General features: G+C 42.5%; 2 protein-coding genes across 2 annotated transcripts; both read left to right on the top strand.

Annotated features, from left to right (window-relative positions):
* The first annotated feature begins 1,244 nt into the window (after positions 1-1,244).
* LOC119033081 (ankyrin repeat domain-containing protein 1-like) lies at positions 1,245-7,670 on the top strand. The gene is made up of 9 exons (XM_037122701.1): positions 1,245-1,437; positions 2,250-2,432; positions 3,511-3,639; positions 3,850-3,957; positions 4,094-4,192; positions 4,275-4,373; positions 5,145-5,243; positions 5,447-5,545; positions 5,949-7,670. Exons 1-9 carry the CDS (start codon positions 1,411-1,413, stop codon positions 6,039-6,041), a joined length of 936 nt encoding a protein of 311 aa, XP_036978596.1. The 5' UTR covers positions 1,245-1,410; the 3' UTR covers positions 6,042-7,670.
* Positions 7,671-10,816: 3,146 nt separating this feature from the next.
* Positions 10,817-20,645, top strand: LOC119033687 (high-affinity choline transporter 1-like). Its single transcript, XM_037124082.1, has 8 exons — positions 10,817-11,060; positions 11,703-11,819; positions 15,067-15,222; positions 15,412-15,560; positions 16,953-17,096; positions 17,257-17,410; positions 19,450-19,667; positions 19,928-20,645. The coding sequence occupies exons 1-8, from the start codon at positions 10,877-10,879 to the stop codon at positions 20,486-20,488; spliced, it is 1,683 nt and encodes a 560-aa protein (XP_036979977.1). The 5' UTR covers positions 10,817-10,876; the 3' UTR covers positions 20,489-20,645.
* The last annotated feature ends 5,634 nt before the right edge of the window (positions 20,646-26,279 follow it).

Genomic DNA, 26,279 nt, shown 5'->3' with positions numbered 1-26,279 from the left:
TATCAGATACTCAGAGTGAATTAAAATTAATCAGGTGTTTCTTTCCCTTTTTTTTTTGTATCTGTACAAGTTTGAGTGAATGCATTGAACGTAGCTGAAGTTGGACATCTAACTCAGCTTGACTTTGAACTTGGACTAATAATAAAGTATTTTTCATGCATCACACCTGACATCTTCGCTGTCTTACTCCTGATTGGTTGGCGGTGAGCTCACAGCTTGTGATCGCTACATACCATCAGGTGTCATCGCTGTCAGAGCATGTCCTGACATCGCTCTGAGATGTGTCATATGAAGTTTGACCACATTTAACAGCAGGACAGAGAGCAGCTGATATGACGCCACTCACTGCTGGCTGTCAATCAAACTGTGAGGCGTCCTGCTCACCTTTGACCTTGATCTGTGATTGGCTGGCGTGCAGTGAGATGATGTTTGGAACTGTGACTATTTATTTCTCGACCACCATGAACTCCATGACTGTGACATCACTGCGTGTCTGAGGCTACATGCCCAGCGTGACGCTGCCAAAGATGGTCTATGTTTGAGAAGATCATCTACTCTGGAGTTAACAGAAAATTATGATGTGGTTTACTAACGACTGGATTTAACCGTAAAGGATAAGTTCACTCAATATGAAAATTCATACCCGCACTGATGGAAAGTCAGGTGAAGTTTTCACTGTCCACAAAACATTCCTGAAGCTTCACAGTAAAACAGTTGCTGCAACTGAAGTAGCCTGTGAAAAAAACAACCACCCCAAAAAAACCAATGTGAAGTGGCTCCATACAGCTCGTACAGTTTAATCCAAGTCTCCAGATGATCCATGATCCCTCACTGATTTGAATAGTCATTATTCACAACCTTAAATAACGTCTTTTCAAATCAATTCGGGATCCCGGGGCTTCAAAAACTTCCAAAAACTTGGAGTACGCTGGAGGAGCTGTATTGTTTTTGTTGTTGGAGTCATTTTGTGACTGACATCATCTTCATTTCATGAGAATACACAGTCGTGTGTGAAAAAGCAGATTTCATGTGCAACACTATCACAGTTCCAGTTATTTTTTCCACGTAGCATCATGTAAGAACGTGAACACCGTCGGAGTGTGATACAGAGTGACGCCTCTTACCTCACCTCCATCTTTGCGTGGTGACACAGAGTGACAGAAACTGGGCAGACCTGATGGTGGCTGTGGGGGGAAATGATGTTGAGCATGCCGAATGAGCACATGAGGAGGGTAATGTGATCTGAGCTGAGGTCTGACAGGCTATATAAGAGGTCGAGGCTCCGGCTGCAGGCAGAAGAGACGCAGAGAGCGACCAACGCTGACCATCACAGCAGAAGAAGACCGCTGGACTTAACTCCACCTCCGACTCCCCACAGTGCCGCTGAACGACTTCATATCAAGGACAAGAATGGGACTGCACAGTGTCGAAGAGCTGGTAAGATCTGAGATCATGTGTTCAGATGTGAATGACAGCAGTTATGAGAGGCAGATGTTAATAAGTAAAACATGTAGAATGGAAGTATGAGCTAAAGAAAATCTTCTCTGGGTTTTTTTCTCCTCTCATTTACTTTAGAAAACAAATATTTTGTATTAAGCATCCTCTGGTTTTGATTCTAGAAAATGTGTTGAAGCAAGTGAAATCACTGAAAAAGGAGCTGTTCAAATCCTGAAATAAGACAGTGATGTGTAACAGTCGTGATGAATAAGCAAAATGTGGCGGGTTTCTATTTTGCCATCGACGTGTAAATCATCACATCAGTTCCTGACATGTTGAGGAGAAAGTGAAAAATGAATAAACACCAAACTGAAGACGATAACTCAGAGAGGTTGTTAGTTATTTTCACTTTACATCCTCCCTGAAGTTTCTCTTCAGTAATCATGATAAGTTAAGTAGGAAGATTTAAATACTAACACGAGTCGCATATAAACAGCTGGATGTAAACACAGTCCCAGAGGATTAGAGGATGCAGGTGTGTGTGTGTGTGTGTGTGTGTGTGTGTGTGTGTGTGTGTGTGTGTTAAGGTCTTTACATTCCTCCGGCAGCAGCAGGGCTGAACGCTGAGAGCTGCTCATGGGTTTAAATCTGGACTGACACGAAAACAAAAGCTCTCCTGCTGATCTGGTAATCTGCCTTTGGTTTAATCTAGCTCTCCCCAAACTCACCTCTCATCATGGACTTTTTATTGAAACACACAGGGAGCTTGTGGCCTTCTGTTATAATAAATATATAACCTCTCTCGCCTTCAGGTGTCCGGTAAGAGGTCAGAGGGCAAAGAGGCGGACGACTTTCAAGGAGGCGTGTACGAGGCAGCTGTCAATCAAGAGAAGCAGGACGACCGCAGGTCCCACAGTGAGATGGTGAACAGGGATCCTTCAGAGGAGAGCGACAGCGGCAGCGAGCAGGAGGAAGTCAGCGTGGTCGCCCTCAATGTGAGAACACACAACACACACAACACACAGCGTCAGAGCCTGCTGTCACCACGGTGGTTATTGAGCTGTGTGTGGAAGTAAATATTTCACCACTAATTTATATGTTGATTTGAGGAACATTAAGTATTTAAGCATCAGTGACCTCACACAGCTAGAAGTAACAGTTAGCAGCTGCAGCAGTGACGATATTAGATGCAGAACCAGGAAGTAAATACACTCCACTACGAGTCAAAGCTCTGCATGAATGTACTTGATGTGTCCTGTCAGTGTTATATTATTATATTATTTGATCAGTATTATTGATGCATTTGCATTAAGTCGAACTTAGATGTTGTATGTTTTGAGTTGGAGCAGTTTGGCAGAGATCGTCTGTGTCCTCGGACAGACTGACAGCAGAACAGAGTGACAGAAAATAAAAAACACTAAAGTGCAAGTTCTTCAAACAGGTGCTGTACCTGTTGTACGCAGGTGCTGTACCTGTTGTACGCAGGTGCTGTACCTGTAACTGACTCCATCACTGGTAATCAGTTACGTTCTTTCTGATGTCGAGCACGTTCAACACCAAACACAGGTGCAGTTGTAAAACATCTGTCAAACAACAGTTACTTCTACCTGAGCAGTGATGGAGAGCTGCACTTCAGCACAGTTTTGAGGAAGAATAAAGTCACAAAAACTGAAGTTCCCTTGCAGACTGCATGCTGAACTATAGTAGAAGTTTCATTTTTAGACACACCTTTATTATAGACAGTCTGTTTAAATCCAGTGACATTAACACTGGACCAGGACGGTCTTTGAAAGCCTCCTGGTCCGTGCTGCCATCTGGTGGCCTCTCGGGAAATAACACATCTTTATCGTCTACTCAGGAGGAAACGAGATGATAAATCTTATTGGAAGTTTTTAAAAAGTTATTTGACATTAAGAAATCAAATAAAATATTATTTTATCCTCATTTTTCAAGCCTAGTATGGTCATTTAATATCCATATTATTAACTTCTCACTACATAGAAGATTAAGGCTTTTTTTATATGAAGCATTGCTGTTGTGCTGAACCCCTCTGTCCTCACACTGTCCGGTCAGACCGACAGAAGCGGCAGGCTGAAGTTGGAGACGGTCGACGACCTGTTCAACATCCTGCAGCTGAGGAAGAGGAGACGGGAGAGGAAGGCTCCCGTTCACAAGAAAAAACAACCAGAACCAGAGACTGTGGTGAGATTACAACCTCCAATTCTCTGTCGTAACGATCAAAGTCTCTGATACTCTGGATACGTTTGGGATGGATTTTTCTGAACAGATGAGACACTTTTAAATTGTATCTGTGAGCCTGACATCTGACTCTGCTGGCCACTTTAGCTGCAGAAACTTTCATGTGTGTTAAATTACTGGGAACTGTTTATAGTTAGTATTTTTTTCTTTCAGCCTGAATATGTGGATGAACAGCTGTTTCTGACGGCAGCTATGGAGAACAAGCTGCCTGTGGTGGAGAAGTACCTGACTGATGGAGGAAACCCCAACGCAGCCGACCATGTGAGTGTCACACAGCGACGCACCTCTGTTGGTAGAAACATGCCAACTTCCATGCATAAATACTTACGAATCCTACAAAAAAGTGAAATAGCCGTTCTGGAGCTGTTAAAAAGGACACTTTTCAAATCATGTCCAGTTCCAGAGAACCGCTCTGCACAAAGCCTCGTTCAAAGGACACGTGGAGGTCATGAAACGACTCCTGGAGGCCGGCGCTGCCATTGACAAAAAAGACAAGGTGAGAACTGGAGGGTTTAATTCAAACTGGCATTCTCCAGTAAACCCACAGCGTCAGTCTAACAGCGCAGTGTGTGTTTCAGCTGGAGGCCACAGCCGTTCACTGGGCCTGCAGAGGAGGCAGCCTGCCCGCCCTGCAGCTCCTCCTCGACCAGGGAGCCAAGATCACCTACAGAGACAAGGTAGGTCCAGTCAGACGAAAGCACATGAAGGAGACACCTGCTCCTTGTGTCTTTATGTTCTCCTCTGTCTCAGACTAAATAAACTCTTCTGAAGGTTTTGAAAATGTTTCTCAACATTTTCAGCACGGACTTGGTGTTTCGGAGTGGTAGCCTGGTCACCAGGGGGAAGAAACGAATGAACAGAATTTAACAGAATTGTGCTGCTTGAAAGCAAAACTGCAGCAAGGATGGAAACTTCTTTTCGTTACTTTTGCAGTTACACTGGTCCAGTGCAAAAATATTGAACTGCCTTTACTGCTGAGTTTTTTTAGAGCTTTCTCCAGTTCGAACAAACAAAATGCTGTTCATCCGGAAGTCTATAGATGACAAAGTTAGAGTCACATTTGACAATTATTGTGGATGATCTGGCAGAGGCACTTCAGCGAGCACAGGCTGATGTAAACAGTTACATATATCCAAGATGGACGATATCACGTTCTTCCTATTTCTTCTCACTGCATCTGTTGTATCCTGTGGCCCATTTGCTTGTTTTGTAGTAGATGGGAAGGAGAACCACTCTGCCCATATACCCACAAGCAACACAGGTTAACATTCATACGTATGATCATCTTTTGGGTGATAATATCCACCACTGTGTGCAGGTCATGAAAACTCCTCACTCTGGCACCATCTGGTGGTGGTCTTTGATTGGCCTCGGATGTTTTAGGCGTCCTCTGGATATATTTCTCATGCATTCGTTCAAAGTGCCATCCACTCCTCTTGTCTCCTCAGTTGCACAGCTCTCCTCTCCATGTTGCAGTGAGGACGGGACACTGCGAGTGTGCTGAGCATCTCATTCACTGCGGAGCAGACGTCAACGCCAAAGACAGAGTAAGGACAACACCACGCAGAGGTCACCGGCCTTCTTACAGCTACATTAAATCACCTGCAGCAGGACATTAAGCTCATTCTACAGCTCAAATGACTGTATGGGGGAGCGAAATGTTGTGCCACATGCTTGTTGTATCACATATCAAAAAGTACAAGAACCAACCATAAAAATATTAAATATCTGTTTTCTGCCCGGACTGAAGGATGGAGACACGCCCATGCATGATGCTGTGAGAATAAACAGGTTCAAGATGATCAAGCTGTTGATGATGTACGGGGCCAGTCTCAACACTAAGAACTGTGTAAGTACTGAACAACACCTCAGGCCCAACTTGACTCCGCAGAAAATTACTAATCCTCTGAAAATGGATGTGAACAATCAGAGATAAAAGTTTTACATTTTGGCACCGAAGGCGACAAATTCAAGTATACATACCTCAGACCCCGGTGCAAACTACAGCCATAAGCCTTTTGATCTCTCATAGTCTTCAATCACATTTAGTTTGGACACACAAAGGGTCCCCGAGGATGAGACTTGATGGTTTTGATCCATTCTTTAGGGTGTTTTATACACTGAATCTGTTCAGATCAGTTAACTCTTTGCTCAGTCAGCACGATTCATTTGGGCCGGTGTACTTATCTGCAGGGGTGGATCCAAAGACCGGAAGTTTTGATTCAATCTGTGTGTGTTTTCTCTACGTGCAGGATGGAAAAACTCCACTGGAGACGCTGTATTCATGGCAGAACGGAGCCAAGAGCCTCCTGTGTAACTTCAGCCAGGAAAACCCCAACCAGTAGAACCCTGCACATTCCACCAAAAACAGGAAATTCAACATGGGATTCAGCCACAGGTTCTACTGGCTTATTCGGGAAAAGTGTTTGAAAGGGATGTCTTTCTTTTAATTAATCTAAACTTGACTCAGTCGGATCATTTGGATGTTGAACGCTATCTTAATTAAGGGAGCACCAGCCATAACCTTATAGCTGACCTTACCTCATGTTACTGCTCCGGGATCCGGGATTTTAACTGGCATCCTTCCGGCTCTGTTCCCTGGAGAGTCCTTGCAGTAGGATTACACCTTTGTGTCCAGACACAGTGGAGAAGGCAGCAGGGACTCGAAGGAGCCTTTGATCAATAATGTGAATTCTGATCAGGATGTTGTTAATAATGTGATCATTAGCACTGATAGATTCATTGATCGCCACATATTGCTGGACAATGTCTCGGCTGACAACATGAAAATGTCTTTTACTTAATATTTGATTTAAGCTGAGTTGAAGTCAGCGATACAACATTGAGAAGCTTACTTATTTATTGATTTATGACAACTGTCAGCATCTATTTATTGGGTTTGATTAATTTATGTTAATACCATACACTCAATAACCGAGTGACTGTAACTGAGTTCTACTGTAGTTGGTGTATTGGCTTTTTAATTTGCTAACCAGGAGACACAGCTTTAGGTTTTCAGGTACGGATCACCTGGTTCAGTCTTTACTCACAGTCCCATGAGATTAACAGTTTGAACAAATGTACAATCAAGTTATTTATTGATCTGAAATTTTTCCGGCTCAGTGTGAGAAGCTGGATCAAGGGAGAGACTATTCCTCCCCTGGCTGAGAGACGATGTGTGCGGTTATACTTAAACATTCAGATGAGTTTAGTTACTCGGTCTTACGTATTTTAAGATTGAGAGATGAGACAGGACGAAGTAAGTTTATGGAACAGGCTGAGAAGAAACTCTACACTTGCATTTACGTTGATGTCAGTGATTCATGCATCATTCATTCATGCAAATTGGACTACGTTTGAACTTGTCTCCTCCTGCAGGGAGAAACTTACACAAGTCTACGACCTGCATATTTACCTCAAACCTCCAGCACTGATTAAAGCCTCGGTTTGTAGGTGAAGTCCAGACAACCTTCAGACAAAGTTCTTGTTAATACTTATCAGTGGTCACCTCACTGACAGACAGAGAGCATCTACCCAGGCTCTGCCACACAGTGACCTTGACATTTCAGCTGCTGTTCCCTTTTGTTTTGTTGCAGTGAAGATATTTGGGGAAACTTCTCACCAGAGTTCTGGAGTGAAAGAGAAAGAATTGTAAGAAGTCAGTTGGTTCAGAGGATGTTCATGTGGATAAAAAGAGGTCTTGATATTTGAATGGTTGTCAGATTTATTTTGTATTGTTAAAGATGTACATGTTGCCTTGTATTTATGGACTGATTGCATAAAAAAATATTTTAAATGTATGCTTTTTTTATTGAACGAGAGCACTGATACACAGACATGGAAACACTGACACAGCCAAACATGGCAACCAACAAAGGTATTCTCTTACTCACTGAGCCTGAGAATACCTCAGTGCAAACACAGTTCAACCTTTGCATTGTGTTCTTTTTATTAAAAACTTACATGTTAAGAAACTCTCTCAGAACCTTGAAAACCCAATGTGAATGTACAATGAACCAAGCAATCAAGAATCCAATCACAAAAAGAAAAATCCTTCTAGCTATACAGTGCGTGATGGGTAACACCTTTAACACAGTTTGAACTTTTTCAGTGTACATTAATTTGTTTTTCTCCAGAGTGTTTTTGAGATATTCACTAGTATCTACTGGTCTATGTTATACTTCAAGGAAACTGCACAGGAACACTAACAGCTTGTGCCAATCATTGGCTCCGATGTCTCGTTCTGAAGGTTGTTTCTGTTAAAAAGTGCAAGTCCAGCACTCACCACAACCACTGACACCAACAGGTGAAACCAAAGAACATGATGAGAATGAGAAATTGAACACATCAGATAGGATGGCAGCAATAGCAGACAGCATGGAGATGGTCTTAACTGGAGAGTACTGGACATAAACACCGGTGTGTCCTGTGTCCTCAGTGAGTCGACCATCCATCTCATCCATCCTCCTGTAACTTTCCACTTACCGTGTGGACAGTGGACAGGAGAAGTGAAGAAGAACAAGAAGGGGCAGAAAGTTAAGGAAAGAAAAGCAGGAGAGAGGAGCAACTTTTCAAATTGTAGGAAAAGTCTGAGGCACCCAAGAGGGTAATGAGTTAAAAAAAATGAGACTTTAATTAATCACGGTTGTTGAATCACAACAATCGTAAAAACACGTGTATGGTTGTATCCCAATTCAGGGGCTGCATCCTTCAAAGGTCGCATTTGAAGGCCAATTATGTCACAACGCTGCGTGAAGGTGGTCCTAATTCGATGTCTCCTCCAAATGCACCCCACAAATGTGGTCTTTTCCTCCCACTACTATCCTTCACGGCCTCCCAAGATTCTTTGCACGCCTGAAAAAGAAGAAGGAAAATGGGTGGTGTAGATCTGGGCCTGGGTGGCAGAAGGCCGCCATGCAAGGTGCCAACTGCACATCAGGAGCAATTTTGGAGTTCAGTATCTTGCTCAAGGACACTCTGTCACCAAGGTTGCTGTGAAAGGTTTTGGTGGAGCAACAGTACAAATCAAATTTGGCTGACTTTGTAGCAAGATCCATGAGCACAGAGGTTTGTAACTAAGGTACCTCTACAGGACATCAACTACTCCATGCACTGCTTGCCGCCAGCGATGGCGCCTCATTTGACACATTCTGTGAGGAAGCCAGTAAACCAGTTACTTTCACCAGAGGGCATCCACGTATCGTAAGTCCAATCCATCCTGGCTGTCAACATTGCAGGAATAACAGCAATGGAAGTAAAGTCATTATTTTAAGTTATTACAGAAAACATACACACACACACACAAATGCTTGATCAAGTGCCGACCCAACCCGGGAAATGTTGGCCTGACGCGGCCCGTGATCCGGTTCGGGTCAGCGCAGAGAATCTAAAGTCTGGCTGGTGGCGGGGATGAGAGCACCTGTTGTCGGCGGGATGGTCACTGCGGTCAAGCCACCCACCGGGTAATTTTCTTGTAAGGTAAATCTGAAATCAAAGGAAAATATCATCAAAAGTCAGATTTTAGAGTGCTTTAATTTTGAAAATCCACATCAGATCTTCCTGGAATTATCTGAGTGCAACTCTGACATTGAGTATTATCAGTCTGAAGTAAAATGAGTCTGTGGAAACAGGTAATTTTCTTTAAAAGTAAATCTGAAATCAAAGGAAAATGTCATCACAAATCACATTTTAGAGGGCCTCTATTTTGAAAATCCACATCAGAACTTCCTGGACTTATCTGAGTGAGTCTCTGAGGTTGAGTTCTATCAGTCTGAAGTGAAATGAGTCTGTGGAAACTGGGACTTTCCTCTTAATGTGGATCTGAATTTGAGGGAAATATTGAAAATATTTGACTATTAAGTGGGCTTTTATGTTGAAATTCCTCATCAGAAACTCCAGCTATTGTGTTTATTTTCATGTTGGACTAATTGTGCAAACAGATGAAATGTCATGACACACATCTTCTACGGCTTCAGTGTGATAAGAATAAGGATGGTAATATGAATTGAATAATAAATAAATAATCAATGAATTAATTCCTTAAATGCTCAATTAAGTAATTAACTAATCGTTTAATTAATTCATCAATCAATGAACAGACTGGCTGATTGATTGTATTTGTGTGACATTGCAGACTGCCTTCATAAGTGTCTGCTTTTATTTTGAAATCTGTTCTAGCACGGCATTACCGTAATATCGCCTATATACAGGCACTGCAAATTAAGTGGCGGATAGCTTGACCGGGGATTTCGGAGTGGAGGGTGGCTTGACCGCAGTCACATAATGCCGGTGGCAGAGATGACAGCATGCGCTGTCGGTGGGATGGGAGTCAACAGACTCTACAGATATCCAGACTTTACCTGGTGACAGTCGCTGTAACTATATAAAACTAAGTGGACACGGCAGAGACAGGTGTTGGTGGTGATTTTTAACTCTCCACTGTGGCATCCAGGAAAGATGCATCAGTGATGTGGAGGAGACATGACTGTTCAGCTGACTGGGTGACTGGTTAGCTAACTGCAAACTATTCTAAGAGATGCTATCCAAGACTGGAGAGCCAGCAGAAAAACCACCGAAGTTAGTGCACTGAGTGCATTTGTAGGGCCTCCAGCAGCAGGATCGGGTTTATGCAAATCACGTGGCCATGATCTGCAGGATTTTCTGACCCGCCCGTTAAATCCTGAACACAGAAATCCTGAAACACAGTTTGTGAGCCTAGCTCCAAAATTAAATTCTAAATGGCTGAATGCGTTTACTTGTTTTAAAGAAATACATGTATGTAATGTGTTTAGAAGAAAATGGCTGAAATTGCTTTACACGGACTTGAAGTTATTATGGTAAAGTTATTTGTACAGATCCATTCAAGGATACATCAGTTAAATATAAAACAATATAGTCAAATGGAAAATGCCAACAATATTTATATTAAAAATATGGGAGTATCATAACTTCAACTATTTAGTCACTGAAATCGGAGCATAGGCAATGAAACCAGCTGAACCGGCCAACTGAAGCAAGCGTTTTTCACCAGAGGGCATCCATGTTCCTTTCAGCTGGAGGGGAATGTTGTTTTTCCTGTCTCCTCTCTGAAATATCATCCCTCCTTTTAGAAGTACTCAGTCAGTCTATCACTCAGACACTCAGACATGCTTCAGTGAGGGAACCAGTCAACCAGTCCACCATGGCCATCAACATCCCAGGACTGATAGCAATGGTGGTTTTCTACCTCCTGGTCCTTGGGACCGGCATCTGGGCTTCTTTTAAGTCCAAAAGGGAACAGAAGAAAAGTGCAGCCTCTGGAGTGGAGATGACCCTGCTGGGAAACCGGAACATAAACTGGGTGGTGGGGATGTTCACACTGACAGGTGAGGAGAGCACAGCTGGCAAAACTGGGAAGGAAACTGTGTGATTGTGTTTCTAAAACTCTCAGAATGTCATTGGAGCTCGTTATATTGTAGGTGTTGTAAAACAGACACAAACAGTTTCCACTTCACGATAAGATGTTTGTTTTTACACAGAATTCTGTATGACACAGGTGAAGGTTGTCATGTACAGTGAGGGAGGTGAACAGACCCACACATTCTTTTCACACTTCATTGTGAGCGTTTTTCAACACTTTCATTTCACAGAAAATAATGCAGGGAAAAGCAGCCTACTGTGATATGATGTGCTGAGGACAGCCCTCCTGCACCAGCTGTCCCCTGATCCACAGCAATTCCAGCTAATTCTTAGCAGATAAAATCAAAAGGACTGATTGGTGGACATTTGAACATAATAAGCATTGTGTCCAAGACGAAGCAGATTCAGAGCTTACAGAATGATTCTTTTGATTTCAGAATCATGATGAACTAAGTCGTCAGAACCAAGGACACATTTTCAGAGAAAACTTGTAATTGAGCAGAGGAGGAGTTCATGATGATGAATGATCAGCCTTCCTTTTGTCCTCTGTACAAATTGCTGCTCGTTCTCCTCGAAATTTACTTGCTGTGTTTTCATCCGTCCTGTAGCTACGTGGGTCGGAGGAGCAACCATTGTTGGCACAGTTGAGATGGTGTACACGCCCTCCATGGGACTAACATGGACAATCATGTTGCATCTGGCATACAGCTTGTGTTTTTTAATTGGTAAGAGTTTAAACTTCCATTTGAAAAGATACTGTATTTCTGTCTGTATAATTACACACCTGTAGACTACCTATAACCCTGAAAATCATATTGTAGGCAACAGTAAAGTTTGACGTACACAAAAGAGATCCAAACGCAGACAGAGGAGGCAGCAGGATGACTTCAGGGAGTTATTGATGACATAGATTACATGCAGGTACAAGTCAGCAAACAGGCCGTTTGTTTGCCAAAGTTAACAAAAAACTTGTACTAATACAAATACTGTCAGCTAAAAACACATCCTATCCCCTCCCCATGGACGCTGCCATTGTTGTGTGTGTGTGTGTTGAGGTTCAAATTAACATGTCAATGTAATGGCAACTGTAAACAGTAAAAACAGGAGGAAGATGAAATGCCAAAAGATTTTACACCCAAAATAAATATTGGTGATGGAAGGTGGTCCCAAATGTACGAGAGCAGGCAGGAAGTGCTTTGGATGAAGTTTTAATACAAGGAACCAGCAAACATAAAGGAACATCAGAGAAACAGGAACAGCAAGACAACCTAAACTAAACAGAATCATGGAAACAAGGCAGCAGCTAGATCACAGAAACTCAGCAAAATCACAGAAAAGAAGCAAAAGATCAGAAACTAACTCGACAATGACTGAACAAAAGACTGAATTCAAATACAAACTAAATTAAAGCTGCGAGCAGCGTTGGACGGGCCCTCGCAGTCCACGCACCTCGGGGCATGCTGCCGTCAGGGCTTCCGCATGCAACACCTCGAGGAAGCTGTTTCCTTATAATTTTGTGGCCTGCTCCCGCTGGCATTAAGTAATGTACGCTGAAGTCAGAAAAAGTGTGTGTACTGCTGCACGATTCCCCAGACAAAGACTGAGTTGATGGTCCGCTTCTGGAGCTGGCTGACAAAAATGTCCACATGAGGCATAATGCAATAAAATAGTTTCAGGAAGAAGCTGAAAGTGTCATTGTCCAGTAGCTGAAGAGAATTTTTTCTCCAGTTCTTCCAGCTGCTCTACACTCTAGCGATAATGTCCCGCCCTCTAGCTCACGCAATACACACCCATAACAAAATCAGAAGAAGGCCTAAAAATCCTTAAAACTATAATGGTGATGATTTGGAAACCGTTAAAGATTTTTAGAAACTGAATACATGCCCAACAGTTCAAAGGTGGAATGGTATCTGTAGCTCAAAGCATGAAGCACAAGAAGAGGTTGAAAGGCGATGAGTTTTGAAGGGGATTTTAAAATTTTCCCATTTACTTTCCATTCAAACTAATTAGACTGCGACCAGATCGCCACCTATTGGCCGATTTGCACCAAATTTTACACAAAGCTTCATCATTTACGTGACAATCAGACAGTATTTTGTTTAGATGTGCAAGATTTTCTGCTTTCAACACAATATGCAGGAATTTGTTGTTTTAAATTTCAGGCGTTTTATGGACTATCAAAATTCTTTTGATAACTTTTTGTCAGGAGGTTCCACAGATGCTTCACGCAAAGTTTAGTGCAAATTGGTCAAATTGCCTAGGAGGAGTTCAAAAAAGTGGTCTACACCAAATAATTCAGCTGAATTGAGGGAACATGTAGATATAAGGTTTAACAATGTGTGACACAATATGTGTGACTTATGGGCCAAAAACGCTTTCACATGGAAAATAGCGCCACCTGCTGGTCATTATTGGTGTGTAAGTTGCAGGGGCTGGTCTATACCACCCCTATGAATTTCATTCCCATAAGTGTTAAGGTGTGGGCACAGGGCCAAATATAACATTAAACTGGCACCACAGCGCCACCTAGTGGCCGATTGATGGATCGAGGTACTTTGTCAGATGTCCTCAAGAGGGCAGTGGCAATGATTTTACCAAATTTCGTGTCAATTTGCCCAACCGATGTGGAGATATAAACTATTTTAATTTAAAGAGCGCCACCTTGTGGTCTTCGCCTAAACTTTTGGACACATCCTCAGGAACTCATGTCAAAGTATTATCTCAAGTTTCATGTCATTTGGACACACCATTGTAGAGATATCCAACACTTCCTGTTTGCAAGGAAATCTGCAGGAAGTTGTTATTTAATAACTTGAGTATTGTTTGGCCTATCAAAATGCTTTTAATAACTTTTTGTCAGGAGGGTCCACAGATGCTGTGTGCCAAGTTTCGTGCAAATCGGTTAAATTGCCTGGGACGAGTTCGAAAAAGTAGGTTTTTGACATTTTGCAATGTAGCGAAAAAAAACGGAGTGCATGTGCGACAAAGTATATAGGAGTTATTAGCCAAAACGCACTTTCCTTAATAACAGCGCCACCTAGTGGTGGAAATTCAGGACGACAATAGATTATAAAATTTTTCGCCAGGTGTGACTTACATTCCAAGTTTGGTGAGTTTTAGGGTATGTCCAGGCAGTGAAAAATGCAATCATTTCGTCCGAAGAAAAAAATAAAATTAAATAAATAAAGAATCCTTTCAAAAACAATAGGGTCCTTGCAGGTTCCCTGCTCGGGCCCTAATAAGCGATGCAATGAGGTGCAGGTAGAGTGACAGGGAAGGTGCTGAGAGGCTGGAAGAAAAGGGGAGGGGCTACTGAGGGAGATGAAGTTCAGGTGAGGGGAGAGAAAGCAGCTACAGGAAGAACTCAGGTAACAGGGCGGAGCTAATCAGGCAGGTGAAGAAAACAGGAAGGGAAATAGAACACTAGAAAAATGTCAAAATATACCTCGAAGACCTAGAAAACACACATAAAATACACAAATCAAGAAGTCAGAATGACAGGACCATGACAGAATCCTTTAAATTAGATTTCTTAGAAACAGAGCAACTTTTCTTTCAAATCAAACATCAGAAGATACAACAGAGTTTTATTCTTCCAACTTCATTTGTGATATTTTCAAACCTGTTTTTTAACCAATTATATCTTCATCATGGCATCATGAAGTGATCACAACACTTCCACATCCACAAATTTACACTACACTCAAAACTGTTGATTATCCATGTACTAAACTGGCCCTAATAAAGCACATTGATGATACATAGTCCAAATATATACTGCGTTTCAACTCAGCCTGTCTTGAGATAAAGTGATGCATATAAGAATTTACAGCTTCCTTATTGAAGTTCAGGATGTTGTATTATTTTCAGCTTTTCGTCACGTTAAAAGTTTGACAAGAAATGGATACAAAACATTTCCTCTCCCTATTTTAATTTCTGTTTGTACTGTGTTCTGTGCTTTCTCACATCAAGCTGGCTTTGTGTTCGCCAAGCCAATGAGAGAAGCAAACTATGTGACGATGCTGGACCCTTTCCACATCAAGTATGGAAAAGTAGTGGCAGCTGGACTGAGCCTGACTTCAGTTATTCTGGATTTGATCTGGGTGCCAGCAACATTAATTGGTTTAGGTACAATATATATGAGTGTACTTCAAATACACACATTCAGATATGTATAATTAAGTAAAATAAATGTATACATGGATGTAAATCCCTACCTGTACACCTGTGTAGAGATGACCCACTCAGACTGATCTGAAGCAGTAACAGTCACTCACAGACTGGTTATAAAATCTCATGATAGAATGTGTCTGACAGGAGGAGTTATGAGCGTGGTCCTGGATTTGTCCTTTGCTGTGTGCATCTGGATCTCTGCTGCTGTCGCCATCTCCTACACACTGCTGGGAGGTCTCTACTCTGTGGCCTACACAGATGTTATACAGCTGGTCCTCATATTCATCAGCCTGGTTGGTTTGCTATATATGCTTTATATATGCTATTTTCATTAGGGGTTTTCACACTGCTATCCTAAGCCCTGCAAACACAGGGCTAACATACTCTACAGCAGGGCCAACAAGCCTCCAGCTAGAGTCAGAGTCAGCCTACTATGGAATGTGCCAACATTGGTCCTGTGTGAAAGTCCTCTTATGTTGGTTTTCTGATACATCTGCCAGCCAAACTGGTTTGGATCGGCACAGCCAAGGTTTCTCTGTTGAGTTGAGTATTGATTTCAGGGGGAGACGGTTGGATTAAAAAAAAACCAGAAAAACTGCACTAGTCTGGGTCTAACAGCTCCATGAGCTTGGTGCTAAAAAGTATGAGGGAAATTCTCCTTGTTGAGGCAGAGAGTTGCTAATTCTCAGAGGAATTTTAGACTCAGTGTGATGAATCAGATCTCTTAAATACATGCAGCATGAAGAGAAGACCCGAAGTGTTATCTCCTGTCTTCCAAATGTTTTCGACTTAAATACAACAGAGATGGGGTCACATGCTTTCACGGCAGTTGTTAATCATTTCCTCCCAAAACAATGACCCCCTGATTTTTGTGATGATCATGCCTTTTCCAGGTTATCAGGTCAAAATCATTTCCAATTAAGTGCTAGGGACAAATACTATGTTAGCATCAAAATCGCTATTTTTAAAACAGTAACAAGTCTCGACACAACGTGAAACTTTGCTGGTAGCATCACCAGGGTCTCTACACATGAACACCAGCATTGAGAACATTGTTTGTGTACACAGAGTTACTAAAAAGAAAGTTTTTGAGCACCTCACTTCAGCAGTTGTGTTTTCAAAGAAGTGTTGATGTCCGATATATGAGGCTCCTTTTTCAACTTCAAGGTCAATACTGTTTTTCGCTAACAATGAAACAACAAATTACTAGTGCAATTCTCCTCCATGTCACGTTGCATTTGGAGATTCCTGACTAGCAGGACGGCATCAAGAGGAAAAACAACTGCTAAGGTGAGTTGTTCAAAAACTTTTATAGAAAACTTTGTATGCACAAACAATGTTCTCAGTGCTCGAGTTCATGTGTAGAGACCCTGGTGATACTAAGAGCAAAGTTTCATGTTGAGTCGAGAGATTTTGATGCTAACATAACATTTGACACTCGCACTCAACTGAAAATGATTTTGACCAGAAAACGAAAAAACGGTCAATCTTAAAAGTGGTGCTTTCGTTGTAATTATGCTTTTAAATGAACATTTGACTCAGGTACATTCACAAAAAGACCCTTGGTTGCATTTTGGCAAGAGTTTCACTTTGAGAACATACTTTAAAGCAAGGCATCATAAAACTCCCAAGAACACCTTGAAAATGTGTGTTGATCATTTCCATTTGTATATTTGTCTTTGCAGTGGCTCTGTGTTCCCTTTGTTTTGACGAATCCTGCTGTCTCGGATATCAGCCAGACGCTGATGAACAACACCTTACACTCTCCCTGGATTGGTAAACCAGAGCTGAGAAAGACCTGGATCATGATTGATGAGTTCTTATTCTTTGTAAGAAAAAAACAAATATTACTGTGAACTAACTCACTGTAACTTAAGATGAAGAATACAGCATGACTGTAAGTGTCCAAGAGAAATAATTATCATTTGACTGATTTATGGTGATGCCACATTGGTAATTAAATTAACCATCTAACTGTTTTACTTTAAGGCACTGGGGTCTCTGGGATATCAGTGCCTCCACCAGAGGACCTTGTCAGCTGCTTCCACAGCCACAGCGAAGCGCTCATGCTTTCTTGCCGCTTTAATTTATCCTGTACTTGTGATACCTCCCATACTGCTTGGGGCTGCCACCGCATCCACAGGTATAAAAAGCTTCTACATACTGACATAAACTGTCAAGGCTAATGTCTGTATTCTGATCATTGTAAACTGTAAACTGTGTCATTTTTTGAGAATTATTTTATCAGAATGTTTCATTGTTTTCTATTTTTTCTGTTTCCATTGTATTATTCTTCTATCAATAATGTAAAAACATGAATGATTTATGATTTACTTTAACAGTCATGAAAGACTGTCCAACCACAAGGTTGTCAACTTAATGGAAGCCACCTTTTCCTCAGCTTGAATGCACTTGAGCATCTCCTGAAATTAATGTAATTGGTGGGAAAGTGAGGCCAGATGCCAAGATACATGGTAGTCTGGGTCCTTAATGTTGGTGTTGGAGACCCACAATCGACCAAAGACCAAGTAAGATGGAGCAGTAATTACCGGCAATCGGCCGTCCTTTTCTGACAAGCCCCATTCAATACATGATGCTGAGACAGATGAGTGTTTGGGTTGAGAGAACACTGACCTCCCTCTACAGCTCAGGGAAGGATTACCACAGCATGGCAAGCGTACTGAACCCAGATGGGGTGTTTGCTACAGGCGGCTGGACTCTGAGAGAGAAGGCAGCATAAGCCCATTTCCAGCTCCTGGTCAAGCCATTTGGTTCTGGCCATTGGTATGGGAAGGGTAGGTGCAATAGAGTCTGACCCTGGCTCCAAGCAGAGAAAAAAAAATACCGTCCAAAACACTGACATAAATGGGGGTCCAAGATCAGACACCGTATCACTTGCAAAACCATGCAGGCAAAACACATGGGACAACCTCAGCTACACTGTTTCTGTGGTGGGCAGCTTGGATAGAGGGATAAAATGAACCATCCTGGAGAATCTGTCAACAACAGTGTTACCATTAGAAGGAGGTAGTCCTCTGCTGAAGTCCAGAGGGACTGACCAGGGACAATGCAACGTCAGGAGTGGGTAAAAGAGTCCTGTAGGAGGACCTCACCAGGCTTTGTTCTGGTCAAATACTGAGCAAGCAGCTGCATACTCCTCTACCTCCTTTTTCATAAACCAAGACTAGATGTACTTACTGTCTTATGGTGAACATAGTCTGCTGGACTCAAGGATGATGCGAGAACTCTAAGGTGGGGTCTATCAGATGACCTGGGATTGACTCTGTATGGCTCTCTTTTTAACAACGCAGGAAAGAGGCCGATTATCTGTTGGAGACTTGGAAAGGAGTCACAGTCAAACAGATGAGACAGGATGTCAGGTTTAGTGTTCTTAGAAGAGTAAAGTTGAATAAAATAGAGCGCACCTGGCCTATCTGGTGTTGAGTGGCTTGGCTGCAGATGTACTTTAGGTTCTTGTGGTCGATCCAAACAAGCTAAGGATACTTGCGCCCTCCAGCCAGTTCAAATTCCTCTCTGTAGGGGAAAGTTTCCAAGATATGAAGGCACAGGGGTGAAGTTTCTCATCCTCAGTGGAGTCATGAGGGAGCATTTCCCCAACGCCAACATCCGAGGCAACCACCACCACCACAAACTGCAGGCTTGGGTGTCGAGGTGAATCTTCCTAAAGAACTTTCTATAGAATGAAGCAAACCTGAGAAAACATGGCACTAGATTTTGACTGGTAGGCATAGGCCAGCTAGCTACAGTGCTAACATTAGCGGGGTCCATCTCAGTGTTGTTAGATGATACCACAAAACACAGGAATGAGACTGAGGAAACATGAGACTCAAACTCTGCTTTCATGAAGAGCTGGTCATCAATGAGGCGCTGCAGACCCTGGTGATCATGCTGAATGTGAGTCTCTCCATCCGGGGAGAAGATGAGGATATAATGCAGCTTGCCTAGACAAACTTCTTCAGCATGTCCCGAGGACTATCACTGCAGATAGACACTTTGGGTATTTGCGTTGTGTGAATAGCAGGTGGTGGTTAAATGATCATCACAGCCCAGTCTGATTTGTCTGTCGTATCACACAGCGCTCACCTCTTGGTATATACAGTAGACTTGGACAGATAACGTGACCATTTTTCAGTCTTTCCTTCTTTTGTGTCCATGTTTCAGACTGGAACCTGACTACCTATGGTTCCCCATCTCCATTTGAACGTGGGGAAGCAGCTCTAGCTCTGCCCATCGCCCTGCAACACCTCGCACCATCTGTCATCGCCATTATCGCTATTGGATGTGTGGCCGCTGCTGTGATGTCATCAGCTGACTCTGCTTTGCTTTCTGCAGCTTCTGTCTTCAGCTCCAACATCTACAAGAACATCCTGAGGCCTCAGGTGAGAAAATTCTCTCTTTACACTCTAATGTTTTTCTGTTGCCTCACAACAAAAATATCCCGACTAAACTACTGTTAGCTATTGTGAAGGTGTCATATTCATTTTAAAATGGAAGCAATGGAATGCAGAATAGAATGAATGAAATAAAGTAGCATGATGGAAAACAAGCCAAGAAAGCAGAGATAGAGGTACCTGAAAGCAGGACAGTCTCGTTCATGTATTGTTCACCTGTTCTTCTCCCTCTTCTGTTTCCTCTTCAGGCATCAGACAGAGAGATTCAGTGGGTGATCCGAGCTTCTGTGTTGGTCGTGGGCTTGGTTAGTACATCACTCACCAGCCTGAAAACCAGCATCCTTTTGTTCTGGTTTGTGGGTGCTGAAGTGGCCTACATCATAATTTTCCCTCAACTGCTCTGCGTCCTCTTCTTCAGCATCTCCAATGGTTACGGGGCTATTATGGGCTTTCTGGTGGGAATACCATTAAGACTGCTCAGTGGAGATCCATCACTAGGGTTACCACCAGTCATACACTTCCCAGGATGCACTCTTGAGGACGGTGTTTATGTCCAGTACTCCCCAGTTAAGACCATCTCCATGCTGTCTGTTGTTGCTGCCATCTTGTTGTTCTCCTATCTGGCTTCTGTGCTCTTCAACAGAGGCATGCTTCCTGAGAAGTGGGATGTGTTCAAAGTTAAAGTCCAGCACTCACCACAACCTCTGACACCAATAGCTGACACCACAGAACATGATGAGAATGAGAAATTGAACAGAAACAACTCTCAGAACGAGGCGTCGGAGCCAATGATTAGCACAAGTTGTTAGTGTTCCTGTGTGTACAGCAGTATCTGTTTTCTGACGGTATAATATAGACCAGCAGATACAAGTAAATATCTCAAAGTCATTCTGGAGAATTATGAAAAACATCAATGTAATAGTTAATACTGTGTTCCACGATGTTGCTCCAATAAAAGTGAGTCACTCTGTATCCTTGAATGAATTTTTTTTGCCTGTTACTGGTGTCTCAGTTGCATGGTTCATTGTGTCAAGTCTGAACAGAGGGTCGGAGAAAACAGGCAAAATGTTGAGTAACCAGAAAATACTGCTAGTGAGAGCACTTACCTTACTAGATGGGGCAGAGTCTCTCTGAGAGCAGGTGGCAATTAAATGTCCTTTCTGCCCTTGTGGGTGCATGGTGGAGTAGAGTAAGTCCTGGGAAGAGAGGAGTGACGCCATGATTAAGAAGGACATCGTCCCCCGGAGAACTGCCGCATCTGCTGGTGGGGCACAGAATATGTCGAACTGCGGCGGTCCCATTCCTTCTCAAACAGACGCTTGTCTATTTTAATGGTCAAGCTGAAGAGAGAGTCCAAGTCTGCAGGGAAGTCGAGTGGGGTGAGTTGATCCTTGAGGGGTCAGAAAGGCCTTCAATGAATGTGTCAAACAGGGCTTCCTGATTCCACCCTCTGTCCGCCGCCAGGGTCCAGAACTCCATGGTGTAATCAGTAACCCGACAGAGAAAAGAATCATTGTCATGCGTCATGCGTCCTGTCTGAGAGTTGGGGCAGAACTAATTCTGAAATGATTAAATGAGTATGGAACAATTTTGTTGTTGGAGAACCAACAGGTGTACTGCTCTCTTGCTCTTTTGTAGGCAAGACTCTGTCCCTTTCTTGCGTAGGACCTGTATCTTGTCCTGTTGTGTTTGACATCGGTGTGGGTCCCACACACTCCTCCGCTGGCACCGGATCTGGACCCGGAACTGACGGCTCTGACTCCTGTCTGCTGAACAGCTGATCCATGTGTTATGGATTTTCCTCATAACCAGTAAATTGATTAATTCATCAGTGGATGTGGTGCCCCTTCGAAAAAGCGCTTAATATTATCTCATATATGAAGTGAGAAGCTTCATTTATTGCCTTTCCCTTTTCTCTGATCTTTCACTGGGCTGTCCATGATGTAAGTGGAAAGTTACAGAGGGATGGATAGTTGACTCTGTTTATATTAATTGTTCTTGGGTGCAGCAGACACTCAAGGGCCATCCATCTTCAAACTGACAGCTTTTTTTTCTACTTGTTTTCCTTCAAACAGAGTGAGAGAACAACGAGAGAGACTCTGTATTTTTTTCTTATTTTGCAGTCATGTGTTGGTAGTTGTTGCTGTTGGATGGTATGAAATTGCAGCTTGGTGCCTTTTGTTCAGGTTGAAAGTTGGAATGACTTTCCTAGTTAGTATATAGTTAGCCACTTCATGAATAAACTTCATCTGCATAAATTAATGTACGGGTGGATTCTTGCTCTGGCTCCAGTTGAGGATGAGTGGCTATATTAATTGTATGCTGTACACAGGGAAATGGAAACCTGTGTGCATAAGTGAGACCCTACACAGGGTGGAAACACAGACTTGCAGTCTGTACTGCAGTGTTTTTCCACTCACCTCACCTCTGCGCCTACCTGCCAGCCAACCACACCCACCTCGTTGCCTGACTTCACCCCACCTGCACTCTCAGCTGCAGCTCACCTGCAGTCAGCCTGTGTAAAGGCTCCTCTAGCTCACTCACTCATTGCCAGATCATTCTTTGCTTTCTGTTCCTGACCACAAATTTCATCTGTCTCCTCCCTTAGAAAAAGTAGTATACTTGAAGTTCATTTTATTAAGTATGCGTGAGTGTAAGTATATTAAGTATACTATGGACCATGTACTTGTTTAATACTTCTTCGGACTAAATTGGAACATTTTAAGTTTATAAAAGTATACTTTAAGTATATTTCATAAGGTCATTTTAAGTTTACAGAAGTACACTTTCAAGTATACAACAGGTACACTCATCTGTATACTACTAGTGTACTAAATATATACTTCATATATATTTCTATTAACATGCAAGTTTATAACAGGAATAATATCTTAAAACAAATGTGTGTAGTGAAAGACATTGTACCATGCTAAAGTAAATGTAAACACAAGTCAATGACTTAATCTTAGTCAGTGCTTAAATCAAGACATATTAAGTTCTACTACTTGTAATTTCATCATCTAGTCAGCCGTTAACCATTTATCACAACATGTGCTGACAGCTGAACAGATGGGATGTCTCTCCTGGAAAACGCTTCACTCACAGTGCCAACATTTTTGTCTTCTTTGTTAACTCGACACAGTTTAACCACAGAACAAGGATGTGATTTAACCCATAACTGTCTCACACATCATCTTATTCACAACCACATTCACGAACTATAATTACACCAACAACAGAATACCCAAGAGTCTTTGCGCCACAGTCCACAAGGGGCGTTACAGTATAATAAAGTACAAGTATAAGCTTTAGTATTAAAGTATGAGTGTCTAAGTATTAATGTACTTAGTCTTAGACTATTCTTTATATTTTTAAGTATAAGCCAAGTATACTTCAATATACTTTTCTTAAGTATATAAAAATATAATATATAAAAAGTACACTTCAAGTATACTGTCTCTGTTTTAGTATAAAATAAGTATACTTGTAGTACTTGAATAAACTACTTTTTGCTGGGCTGGTTGCCTGTTTCTGCCTCGGCTGAGCTATAGGAGTCTCCAGCCATAACTCCGGAGGGTTTCATCTCCCCCAGGACTGAGTGTACTCCCTCCCTGGTGACCAGGTCTGCTCCGAAGTATCTGCTCGCTCAGCTGCAAATCTCCTGTGTTCCCTGTCTGCTGGTCCGGTGAAATAAAACTCATTACTAACTCTTCCCGGTGTTTCTTGCAATCCAGTCCAAACCTGTACTGACAAAAACGAGGGAACACAAAGATTATATATACACACATGGCTTTACAACACTTACCACATTCATTCACCCATTCACACACACATTCATACACTGATGACAGAGGCAGCCATGCAAGGCACTAACTGCTCATCAGGAGCAATTTGGGGTTCAATATCTTGCACAAGGATACTTGGACATGCAGCTGGGGGGAGCTACAGCCGCCCACAACAGGGGTAATGATGAGGCGTATGGTAGGCTTACAGCTATGAACCCCTGGCTGGTGCGTCACTGCAGGGAGCAGGGATACATGTTCGAGGTCTATCAATATAGACAGGTGTTTAAAGCAGGTTTGATAACAGGGATGTAACACTGGGCAGGTTGCAGGTGACTACAGAGCCTGCTTGTGATGCAGTCAGTGCTGGTATGGAGTCCACTAGCTTAGTTAATATGGTTTGTCGGGGACGTAGTGCGGAGTACCAGACTGATAGCTTAGTTTATAGCATTGAGACTGTCACCCTCCCTCAACACTCCCACACTGAATCATGCTCTAAATGTGTAAATCACAATCATTTAATTTTGCAGCCAAAACATATCACTACTAAAAGGTTCCTTGTTCCAGTTCCTAAATTATCTACCATGAGCTCCACTGACTGGCCTGTAACAGGAAACTGCTCCAATGAGCTTAAAACTGTCAGCCCAAAACCTTACTGATTAATGATTTGATTACTGAGCATAAGCTGGACATGATTGGCTTATGTGAAACATGTCTGAAACCTAATTTCTTTCTGCCATTGAATGAAGCCTCTCCTCCTGACCTTAACTACGCCCATGTTGCTCGGGCCTCTAAACAGGAGGGAGGTGTTGCTCTAATCTACAAATCTATTTTCAGTTTAAGCTGCAACCAGGATATTAGATTTGCTTTGTTTGAGGCTCTGGTTTTATAACCACCTTCCTCAAGTAGTAACGGCCTTGTCCAGGGAACTGGCTTTTTCTGGACTTCTCGATATTTCTAGCTTTATTCAGCTTTTTCATGAACCTACTCATTCCAGTGGTGATACTCTGGATTTGATCATTTGCCATGGATTAGATGTGTCAGCCCTGAATGTCGCTTCCATCTCCTCTGCCCTATTTGAAGCATCATTAGCCTCTCCCTGTACGGATGACATGAATGTTTTTACTTCTCGTCATATCAGCCTGGCAATCATGGCGACGCTCAGTGAAAAAACAACCAAAGAAAGCTACTCCCTGGTTTACTGATGAGACCCGAGATCTCAAGCAAGCCTGCAGAAAAATGGAACATGCATGGCGAAAATCTAAATTGGACATGTTTTATTTCACATGGCGTGATAGTGCACTTAATTACAAGTGTGCTCTTAATACTGCTAAGACAGCTCATTCCGCCAGCCTAATAAACAATAATAACACAGCACTAGATCTCTCTTCAGCACTGTGGCTGAACTTTCTCAAAAACCACAGTCCATGAGCTGTGCACTCTTTAATGGAAATGATTTCTTAGATAGAAAATGAACTCATCATCCCAGGCTTCCTCGTCAAAGTTTATTATAAAACGTCCTTGTGCTGGTTCTCAGTTAGTCTCAGCTCTAAACACTTTTGACAATATCTCCATTGAGATCTCACTCTCTATAGCTTCCTCCTCCCCTTTCTCCTCCTCCTCGTCCTCTCTTTTCATTCAGGCTCCCTTCTGATGGACCACGGGTCCCTGGGACCATCTACCTCTCCTGGCTCCTGCTGTCCACATACTGTTGGATCTGGAAAATCACACCCTGGGCTCCACTGGATCATTGCTCTCCTCTGTTTCGCTACCACCTTATATCTGTATTTCTGTACATTTTTATGCCTATTCACTCGTGTCTGCTACTAATTATCTTGTGTTTCCTGCCCTCTTCCAGGTCACCAGGTGAACAGGAGGTCGTGTGGGTCCGGCATCACTTGGCGACGCCTCGTGCTGCTCAGTCGTCTCCTGGATCACACTTTATATATATATTATATTTTGAATCAGATATTCTGTCAATGCAATTTGTAACCTATGCTTTGTTGTTCTTTTCTGTGCATGTGACATCTATTGCATGTTTGTCCGTCCTGGAAGAGGGATCTCTGGTCTGAGACATTACAGTTCTCATACCACAGAACTGGGACCAGGTCAGGTCGTTGGTGATGTGCACCCACAGGAGTTTGGTGCTCTACGTACAGAGCGCGAGTGGGCTGCTTCCTCCTGAAGTCATCAGTTATCGTCTTTGTTTTGTCAACATTCAGGTCCAGATTGCTGAGGTTACACTGGTCCACCAGACGCTTCACCTCATCTATGAGGGCAAAACAGTAAAATAATTATCATGCTGTTGGAAGTAAGAGACACTCTGTCTAATATTCTGTGTTACAGATGTGGTAAATTATTTCATATCCAAAAACTTTAATCATTGAGGTAAATTTACTTCCATTGAAGACACGATGCCACTCAAAATATCAAAAGAGTCAGCCCCGCTGCATCTCTGCTGACACTCCTGCAGCCCAGTGATACTTTAAAATGATATCTTTTGCCACTAGATGGACACCTAAGACTACAAATAACCCATTGATGTCAGACCAGTGATATGCTGCTGTTGAACTCCTAAATAATCTTGGAGTGGAGTGAAAAGTTACATTACCACAAAACCCCTAAACTCACTTACTTTACAAACAGGATATAGGAAGTGAGGACACATTTAATCCCACAGCCAACAGAAACACCCACCTGAAGTCAAGAGATCTTGTTTTATCTTTTATCACTTAAATTGTGACTTTCTTTTTACTCAAATGTTCACAATGTCCGAAACACCAATGAGCGAGGAGTGGAACTTGTACCAATTTCTAAC

Source organism: Acanthopagrus latus, chromosome 15, assembly GCF_904848185.1.
Source record: "Acanthopagrus latus isolate v.2019 chromosome 15, fAcaLat1.1, whole genome shotgun sequence".
Classification (NCBI taxonomy): domain Eukaryota; kingdom Metazoa; phylum Chordata; class Actinopteri; order Spariformes; family Sparidae; genus Acanthopagrus; species Acanthopagrus latus.
The sequence above is the reverse complement of the archived record's forward strand: the minus strand, read 5'-3'. Positions and strand labels throughout refer to the sequence as shown.

Bases quoted from the DNA above. Each gene is read 5' to 3' on its own strand.
- LOC119033081 (XM_037122701.1), top strand. From the start codon at position 1,411: ATGGGACTGCACAGTGTCGAAGAGCTG. The intron at 3,640-3,849 runs GTGAGATTACAA...TTTTTCTTTCAG, and splicing joins AACCAGAACCAGAGACTGTG to CCTGAATATGTGGATGAACA. The intron at 5,244-5,446 runs GTAAGGACAACA...CCCGGACTGAAG, and splicing joins ACGTCAACGCCAAAGACAGA to GATGGAGACACGCCCATGCA.
- LOC119033687 (XM_037124082.1), top strand. From the start codon at position 10,877: ATGGCCATCAACATCCCAGGACTGATAGCAATGGTGGTTTTCTACCTC. The intron at 17,097-17,256 runs GTAAGAAAAAAA...TTTTACTTTAAG, and splicing joins TTGATGAGTTCTTATTCTTT to GCACTGGGGTCTCTGGGATA. The intron at 17,411-19,449 runs GTATAAAAAGCT...TCCATGTTTCAG, and splicing joins GGCTGCCACCGCATCCACAG to ACTGGAACCTGACTACCTAT.